General features: G+C 40.1%; 1 protein-coding gene across 2 annotated transcripts in view; it reads right to left on the reverse strand.

The window, feature by feature from the left end:
- The window catches only part of CCNY (cyclin Y), a 51,184-nt gene that overhangs the window by 3,555 nt on the left and 37,423 nt on the right, over window positions 1-10,206 (reverse strand). For both annotated transcript variants that reach the window (XM_009895092.1, XM_009895091.1), the window contains 2 exons: window positions 8,042-8,208; window positions 2,528-2,690 (listed from right to left, as the gene is read on the reverse strand). In XM_009895092.1, the coding sequence (XP_009893394.1) occupies window positions 2,528-2,690; window positions 8,042-8,208 (330 nt within the window). The remainder of the gene's footprint in view (window positions 1-2,527; window positions 2,691-8,041; window positions 8,209-10,206) is intronic.

The raw sequence follows: 10,206 nt of genomic DNA on the forward strand, positions 1-10,206 counted from the left end.
GGAGGGCTATGAAAATGGTTTCTGGCTACTAGGTGGACTGGTATAACAAATTCAGGATACCTTTCGGCCACAGGCTGATGAAAAGTAAGAAAAAATTACTTTCATTTAGTCATTTAAAAGACAAAGCTGCTTCTTAAGTGTCAATTGTGGGAACATTAAACAAGGAAAAACATCCACTGCAGATGCTCCAGAAAGCGATGTCATTTTTAACAAGTACCGTAACATCTTATAACACCTCTAAGCTGATGAATCTTGTCCAGCGTTTCCATTTGATGAGGAAGAGTATTTATTAGCCTTGTCCTTGGTTTGTTTTTTGGGTTTTTTTTCTCATCACAGGTATGTCAACCTGATAATTGCAGAAATAGCAATGCAGATTCTGCCATGCCAGACCTAATACTCCTGCTTTAGATACATAAAATAGGTTGAAAATGCAGAAGTAGCAAAGATGTGTTATAGCAATTTCTCTACGCAAGACCTTTCATGATCTCAAATGTCAGTAGATAAGTTTTTTTAAATCTTAGGACTGAGCAAGGTCCTTTCAGTTTACCAGACAAGGCAAATCCTTCCACTGCATACACACATTCGCTATGAGTCTGTTGTCTTTCATCAGAGACTGCGGCTTTTCTCTCAGTACCAAAAATATCACAGCCTGTGTGGTACTACATCTACTCCACTTGACAATCCAGGCAACTGTTTTAAAAACAGAGAACTCTGGGCTGAACAGCACATGAGACACCTAGAAAAGTGCTGCAAATGCATTTTGACAACTCTTGGCAAGCTAAATGCTTAACTGTGCTCACGGAACTAGGCTATAATTTATGCTGTCAACTAGTTTCAAGGGCACATTAATGACAACCAAGTATTGCGAGGGAACAAGGCAGTTCCCATCATGTTCCCTTCCTTCTGGCCACAGAACAGGAGCAAGGAGCTGTTAGACCACGGTGGTTTCAGGGCAGATAGATACTCATCCTCTTCCCTGAAGACCCTGCTCCTTGGCGAGCAGGGTTACTTCACAGCCAACTTCTGCTAACTGCAGAAAGCAGCCCCAACATGAAAAATTTTGAATAACTTGGATTTATTTAAAGAAAAAAATCCATTATTTCTTTTTAAATATGAATTCTCCTTAGTTAGTACAGAAGAACCATCAGTATTCTCTGAGTATTTACAGTCATTTCCTATTTTCTTTTCTTGTAAGGTTTTAGGAGCTATCATTGCTACTGTCATTTGTATCCACTGTTATACATTGTCTGCAATATAGACTGACAGTGTTGGGAAACACTGCGTATTAAATTCCCCTTGAAAAGTAATTCACTCAAGTTCAATATATGAAATGGCACTTTTTATCAAGACCCACCATCTAATAACTTAGTAAATGACATCTTTAATTTAAGATTACAATCCAAATGAATTTTTTGTTTGTTTGGGTTTTTTTTAATTCTCTTCAACAGAAACAAAATCTGATGCAAATTTACATCACACTCCATACAGAGAATTAAGTTACATTCTTATTGGAGCTATCTGCGAAATTTAGAAAGAATATTTAGAAAGAATGCAAAATACCACTTTAGTGAAATCTGCTTTGATTCTTTCTACACCACCTTCTGTTCCCATTACAGTCACAAACAAGTCAATTAACCTTCCCACGCACCACTTCCCCCCACAAACCCCTGTATAGTACTGCCTATCTGTTTTACAGAAGCACTAAGAGTTTCAGAACATGCAAAGCTCACCCTAACCCACAGGCAAACAACCTCCAGTGCAAAGCTGTTATGTAATTTAAGACGTGCAATGTTAAAAGCAGTTAGCACCTAATGACAAATTTCAAATTTCTGATATGAAAAGCTTCATATCAGAAAGCTCAGGAAAAAAAATATTCCGGTCTTGCAAAGTGCCCTCAAATGCCAGATGATTTTAAATCCTTCCTGTATCCGTGGGAATTCAGTGCCCTGCATTTTGCTGGTCCAGACCATCCGACATAGTGCTTTCTGCACATGGTATATTCAGGTCTCATAAGCATTCATGATTTATTCACTGAAGACGTGTGCTCATTTCTGTTTTCCCATTACTGAGAAAAATACCACAGGAGATAACAGACTTGGATCCACGTGAAGTGGAGCAGTAGCAGTTGGCAAGCACATGGAATAGTTATTTTCCGCAATACTTGTTAATATTCTGTCCTTTAGGTGGATAATCAACTTTAAGAAAGCAAACAAACACACAAAACCAGACTGTGAACAGAGTGATCATAAAACTTGTGGGTATTTTCACAATGCAAATTTAGACAACTGGAACTGAAAAAGAAATGGACAGTAATACAAGGTATGAAGCAAATCGGGCCAAAAAGCTGTCCCCACATCCATGAATTCCCAAAGTACAAATAAAACAGTTATGGAAACTGGGGCGCATGATATTCTAATATCTGAGGCGAATATTTGGGAAAAGATGGGAGAAGGGAGAAACAATGTGAAAATTCTAAAGCCCCCCTGCCATATTCACCTTGGAGCAATCTAAAAAGAAAGTGTCTTACCTCAAGTTTATATGCCCTGTCCCTGCTGAGGGGTTCCAAAGGAAAACTCAGGTTATTTGCTTCTGCCAGGGAACGCAAATCAAAATAATACTTGGCATAAACACTGGAGGGAACATTAATATTGAACTGCAACAGCTCAAGAAACTGGCGTTCCAGCTCATTCCTGTAGAAAGGAGATAAATGTGAAAACATATTTCAGGCTGTGCATTCTGAAAGTAATGTACTTTAAATTGCAAATGGTATACACCAAGTTCATTTCATATTCTTGCCAGACGCAATTATCCCAGCCTAAGGTTTGACCTAGTCTACCAAGTTCTATTGGCATATGTACGCCAGGGAGGAATACGAAGATGCTGCACCTCGCAGCTGCTCCTGCGATGCCAATCAAACCCGCACCCAAACTTTTGCTCTTGGAAGGGCACTTTTATCGGTTTAGCTAAGACAATCCGGAAAAGAAAAGATAGCAGGAAAAACATTTTCCTGTAGTTTCTGCTGTACCTCCACTAGGTGGATCTGCACACACAGCTATTCAAACGCAAAATGCAGACATGCCCTAAATTTGTCAGTCATCTCTCATAAATGCTGCAAATTACGCTAACACCTAAATTACTGGAGAACTTATTTACTCTCTTCAGCCTTTCATAATCAATCATTTAAAACTAGTCGTGGAAAACCTGAATTTTTCAGCACACTGTCATATCTTTCTTTATGGCCACAACGAAGCAATTTTTCCCTAGGACACGCAATCAAAATTCACAGTGGTGATCACTTGTTTTTCAGCACCTAAAACAAATGTCTTTGCCAAAATACCTAATAAGAACAGAGCTCCTATTTGAGCTCCCACCCCATGAAATCTTTGGTATAGCAATACATTATTACCTACACCAGTACATTAAAATGTATATTAAGAAATAAGCAAATCAACAAAATTAAGTACTGGAAATTGTCATAAATTGCATGGTAACTAGGCATCCTACATATTACTTATGCAGGGACATATGATATGTTCAGAACAGTGATTTCAAGAAATAAAAAATAACTGGGTGGTAAAAGCTGCACGTTTGCTGAGGAGTATAGGGACTGCACAGCTGTGATACCAGCAGGTATTGACTGACTATGATATTGCATTTAAGTTACATTTAGACTGCAGTGTAAGTGTGCAAGGAATGTGCAGGCAGTTGACAACAGAAGAGGAAGGATCTGAAGATAAAAAGTACTGGTACAGTAGTTTTTCAACACTGAATGATTTTTCTTCTTCTCACTCTTTACTCTTACATCACCCACATTACAAATCACTGCCCTTCCTTACCGTCACACTCTCGGCCAAATTTCTATGTTTACATAATGATAAATATTAATTAACATTAAAAGACTATCTAAAAGCTGGTTGTGGACTCTTTGGCATGAATTCACACTGTTGAAGATTCTAGCTTTTAAAAAATCCAAATTAAAAAAATTGCATTTCAAGACGTCTATCAATAAATACAGAGGATTATCTTTAAATGTCATTTTATGCTGCCAAGATTTTACTTTCCACAAGCTAAGCCTAAAGGTCTCTGTTAATGGATAATATAAAGCCTATTTTGATGGAGAAAGACGTTGGCTGTATCTCTTTTGAAGAGCAACTCCAAATCTTTAAGAATAATACATAGCCTCAGATTCTTACTATCCCCTAGCTCCCAGATTTGAAAGTTAGATCAGCAGACTAACTACAGCTGAGAAGGAACAAAGAAATACAGCCATGTCTTATTTGACCTAAAGTAATTTAACAAACCACCATACCCTTCTTCCCCCATACATCTATGTTAGACTGCTTTAGCATATGCTTTCCTGTGGCCACTCCTCAAATCTGCAGAAACTCCAGGTCCTGCACGTGGGCTGGGGCAATCCCATGTACAAACGCAAGCTGGGTGGAGAACGGATTGCGAGCAGCCCTGAGGAGAATGACCTGAGGGTGTTGGTGGATGAGAAACTCAACATAAGCCAACCATGAGCGCTCGAAGCTCAGAAAGCCAACCATATCCTGGGCTGCACCAAAAGATGCATGGCCAGCAGGTTGAGGGAGGTGATTCTGCCCCTCTACTCTGCTCTCATGAGACCCCACCTGGAATATTGTGTCCAGCTCTGGAGCCTCCAACATAAAAAGCACATGGACCTGTTGGAGCAGGTCCAGGGGAGGGCCATGAAGATGATCAGAGGGACAGAGCACATCTCTGAAGACAGGCTGAGAGAGCTGGGGTTGGTCAGCCTGGAGATGAGAAGACTCTGGGGACACCTTACAGTGGCCTTCCAGTGTCTGAAGGGGGCCTACAAGAAGGCTGGAGAGGGACTTTTTACAAGGCCGCGTAGTGATAGGACGAGGGGTAATGGCTTCAAACTGGAAGAGGGTAGATTTAGATTAGCTATTAGGAAAAAAAACTTCACTACGGGGGTGGTGAGGCACTGGAACAGGTTGCCCAGAGAAGTTGTGGAGGCCCCATCCCTGGAAGTCTCCAAGGCCAGGTTGGACAAGGCTTTAAGCAGCCATGTCTAGTGGGAGGTGTCCCTGCCCATGGCAGGGGGGTCACAACTAGATGATCTTTAAGGTCCCTTCCCACCTAAACCATTCTGTGATTCTATGCTTTACAAGGTACACTTATGCTGAAGCAGTTGAACATTTTGACCTACAGTTTTTCTGCAAGCCCCCATCTTGCATAGAGCCAGACACTTCAAAATCATACTACTGTACTGTCCCAACTACCTGAAAAATAAGAAAGAAAAGAAAAAAATCCAATACGCCACACTAGGGATAGGAGGGAAAAAAAATGGAAAAACTGGCAGCAGGAATATAAACAGGTCAACAAGCACCAAAAACCTTTGCTGGAGGATTCACAAGGAGCCCCCAACACAAAGCCCATGAGCCAGACCACCAAGTACCATACAGAGAGCACAGGCTCCACAAAGGCTTCTGGTGTTGCAGACTGTGAGAACCGTAAAATCTTTAAGAAAAGGTTAAGAAGCTAACATCGTTGAGGACAAGGACTCATCACAGTTTGGCTGAGGGACTGTGCAGTGCAGAGAGGGCCGATGCTCGCATGGGAGCACGGGTCTGCCTCATAACGGTGTTATATGGCTCAAGCGCAACTTCTAACAGCAGCACCATCCCATGTGTTTGTCAAAAACAATAACCTCTTTTTTTGTTTCCTTTCAGACCATCACAGTACGCATCATCACCTGCCTTCCAAAAAAGCCCTGAGAATCAGCAATTTCAAAACTCATATTTATAACCATTCCTGATTAATACTACCACATGGCACAGTCAAACCTGTCAGTCTGCTTCAAGCTGCTCAGCACTCTACTGCAGCTCATGTCCCAGCTTCAGAAACACTTTAAAAAAAACTCCCAGATTTTAACTCAGAGTAGGAGTGGATGGAGGGGAGGCCCTTACTGCCAGTAAATACCCGAAAGCATGAGAAAAGGATCAAGGAAAAAGTGGCTTAGCAAAATCATTCAGGAAACACTCGAAACAGTCAAGGAAGCATTATCAAATTGTTCTGCATGGAATAATATTGCACACAGAAGTGTGAAGGGCCTGATTTTAGCTTCTTGTTGCCCATACCCCCACCTTTTATTTTGGAAATCTCATTCTGTCTGGGTTATGTCGGGAAAGAATTATCATCTACCATCCTTAAAGTAGTTTACATATTTTAAAACAGATGCTGAAATGGCATTATATGGTATTTCCCACCTCTATTTTGAAAGGAGAGTTTTTCCCCAAACTAATGAAAGTACCTACAGCACACCACAGCAATGCAAGCTTTGCGTTTTTCCCTTTGACTCAGGAAAGAAATTTACCTTATTGCAAATTGCTTATTAATACAAGATTTAGAGATAACTTGTCTAATACTTGAGCAATGACAGCTGCTCACAATTTATAAGTCTTATCTAGCAGTGTACTGGCATGCTTAATTTAAAGCAATCAGCTGACTCCTCACGTTCAACCTTTCCCTTACAGATCATTTTTAGACCAGTTATAAACCTGACAAACAGCAAATTATCAACCTAAATTAGGGCTGCTTTAGTGAAAAAGCTTGGCCTTTCACTGCTTTGAGATTGCAAACTGAGATTCAAAAACTATTCTGTCTGCATAAACATTTCTTCTGATCTACCTCCCTCCTTTCTTCTTCCCTCCTCCCAGACTGCTTATCCACAACCTCTCTTCAGTGACTGTGATCCTGATTTAAGTGAGTTAAAGCAGAGACGAGTCTATATACTTCTCATTACAGATACTTAGCTCTGCTTAAAGAGCTCTGAAACACACAGATATGGTACTAAAACTTATTTTTCATCATGTTATTGTTACTAGTCCTTATAAAAAACGGGGTGCACCAGTATACCGGGGCGCCAGTATATACTCTGGGGGGTACCAGTATGCACGAGCTGCAGTGGCCTGTCATGGCACCATCCTGTTGAGGTTTGGGCTGGACCAGCCACCGAGACAAACAACAGATGCTCTCCCCCACCTCTGTCTCCAAGGAAAGGAGAGACAGAGAGAAAGAGACTTACCAGGTTAGAAGAAACTAAACTACTTTAATGAAATACTAGTAATAAATTCCAAGCGCAGCCCTTCCAGTGCCACTGTTGCACCCACGGCAGCTCAGGTAAGGGCACCCCGGAAAGTGTGCGTGGGATGTGATCCAGCCCTGAACGTACAGATGATACAAAACCCGGGCACTTCAGCCAATATATGTAATACCGGCTAACCAACCAAACAAAAAAAGCACTAGACTATTTAGTGAAGTGAGCATTCACTTTAGTATTTGTAAACATAAAGATCCCAATTGTATTCATTCATATTACAGTTCTTTTCATTACTCCTGGAATATACTCTTAATATGACTTGGGAGTATCCAGCCAGATACCACAACCCTCTATGCTGTTACAATACGCAATTCTTATGAATGCCACCAGATTAAAAGAATGGAAAAAGGCAAATTTCTCTTTGCAAGTTAAAATACTAGATTTTTAGCATCTTGGAAAAAAAATCAGCATGATACAGGGAGGGAAAAAAACCCCAACCCCAAAATCCCAAAGTACTAATTTTGAATAATAGCAATAAGTAAGTGGGTGATCATCTAAGGGTCATTAGGATCAAAACAATTTTTTTTCCTGCCTTCCACGTTGGCCTACTGTCTGTATGGAGAACTAGCATGACAGTAAGTGTTGCTGAAGTGAACAGATGCAGGTTCACTGGATGTGGGTTTTTTTGTCAAGTCATACATTTAAATACTCTGCAGGTATCATCACCATGCATGAACATCCAGTGGTAAAATACATTTCAACCGGAAAACAAAAATAATTCATGTCTTCAATGTAAGCTACTGTCAAGCAGACCTCATGCCATCTATCAGCATCCACCATGTTTAGATACAACGCAGATATCCAAACTTTATATCATTTATGAGAGAACTTCCCATCCCCCTCATACACACAGATCTTGGCATTCATTGACAAAGATAAACATACTGAACTCACATGTCTTCGACCGTGATATCTTTCAGGATCTGGCAGTAATCCACGTTCCACACTGCCTGGTCATCCCAAACTTTGGATGCCAGTAGAATTGCACCCAGTACAATTCGCTTCCAGTTTGCTGGACAAATATCTATCTCTGCATAAGTTAAAAGTCTTTCAAGATATACCTGTGGAAACACATTAAAATCAAGACTTAATCTATTTTGCTATTAAGTAGAAATGAAAAAGAAAACTATTCTCATAAACCCATTCCAGCAATTTTAAAGCAGTAATCTGTTCTCAAGACGATTCTTTTATAAAAGCTGTAGGTTTAAACACATACATTTATGCCAAGCTAACGACTGGATGCGACAAATTCATATTTTAGTTGGCCTTTGCCTTCTGTTCATGTTACCAGAAACAAAACTGTTATTTTTCTATCTGTAACTGTTACTAATATATTCACATGTTGGAATGAATTCAAACGATAGTTTAAATAAATTATGAAAATAATAACGTAAATAAATAAAATGCTAAGTGCTACTGAGGAAGACAAGGATATGCTACCAATAACAGTTACTAGCTATCCTGCAAACAACCATGGCACCATGTCATACTGGGCCCCTCTGGCAAGCCCGTGTGAAGAGGTTCTATAGGCACCTATAGGATGGACAGAGGAACAGCTACCACAGACACAGCAAGCTGAACAGGGGAAACGTATCTGCTAAGAAGATAATGCTCAACAGTTTCCTCTGGATAAGCTCTGACGATGAGTAACAGTAATCCTGTTGGACCTACTGACAAACTCAGGACGTCGTAGTCTGGCCCAATCTGCCCACGGCCACCAACATGGGCTAGCATCAACCAGAGCTCACATAACCAAGACCTCACCCATGAGGGTGGTAGCTACTCTTTACAAAGACCACAGGATTACATACACACATCTGATCAAACAAGGAACCGTGGAGGGACTTCCTGAACACTTAGGAAAAAGCTGCTGGGGGTGGGTGCAGTAGGACTCTCTGCTTCTGACCACAGAGCTGGCCTGGTCCCTCGACCGATGCCCCAGCCAGGGATGGATGGGTGAATACGTGAGGGATCCATGGGAGCAAGCAAGTCAACGTGTTGTGTGAACAGCTACCTGCTATCAATAACAGCAGCTCAACTACATTAATAGTAACAGACTGATAAACAAAATGTGTTCTAAGAAATACCGGTTGTGGGTGATCTGTGTGCCCCCCTACTCCACCCCCTATTAGGGAAAAGGAAATTACAGCTATGAGGTGAACAAAACTGAATACTTATGCGATCCACAACATTTAAACAGTTTACAGAACATCTGAGAGGACAGATAATAAATCTGCAGTTTGACTACAATAATGCTTATTAACACCTAATCAAATAATACCCAAAGAATAGCTAATATATCAAAAATTCAATGTAGGATACATGCTGGTAAGGATTTGAGGGGATGGGGAAAGGGGGAAACTTTAAAACCTACAACAGCTCACTTGTGATTTTCTATAACATTTTACACTCATACAAGCCCACAGAGTGCCTTCGGTGATTTGTGCCTCTTGAAAGTAGAAAATATTATTCAATTAATAATAGAATAATGACTGATATATTTTGAAACTCATTTATTTTTGAGTCCAAAATAACACCAAGGCCAATTACATCCTTCATATAGTTTTGTTCATTAATTTTCAGAATTATGATATGTACAAGTAATCAGACCTTGGCAACAAAATCATCAAAAACAGTAGACAGCTGTTATATAATTTAAAGTTTTACAGAAAAAATATATTTTATGAAAAAAAGAATTAAATTGTCTGAATACACATACACAGATATTCAGCCCACAAAATGAACTGTCTCACACACTCTGCGGTATAAACGGCATACTGAGCAAGAAAATAATGGGAAAAAATACAAAACAACAATATTAGACAATTTTTGTTCAAAGTGGCCCCCACAAAGTGTAAGTTCTTTGCTTTGTACTCTCTACTGAAGAAAAATAAAACTTAAGTTACAATGTCTGTAACAGTCACTAATACCATCATATTACAAAGAATTAATGTGTAAAAATTATACAATTTTCTCTCCTCAACAGACCACCTCTCCCAAGCAACAGATTTCTCAGTCCACAGTTAGGTTGTTTCAAACAGGTTTCACTGCGCTCTTCC

The sequence above is a fragment of the Charadrius vociferus genome, unplaced genomic scaffold, assembly GCF_000708025.1.
Source record: "Charadrius vociferus isolate BGI_N301 unplaced genomic scaffold, ASM70802v2 scaffold61, whole genome shotgun sequence".
Classification (NCBI taxonomy): domain Eukaryota; kingdom Metazoa; phylum Chordata; class Aves; order Charadriiformes; family Charadriidae; genus Charadrius; species Charadrius vociferus.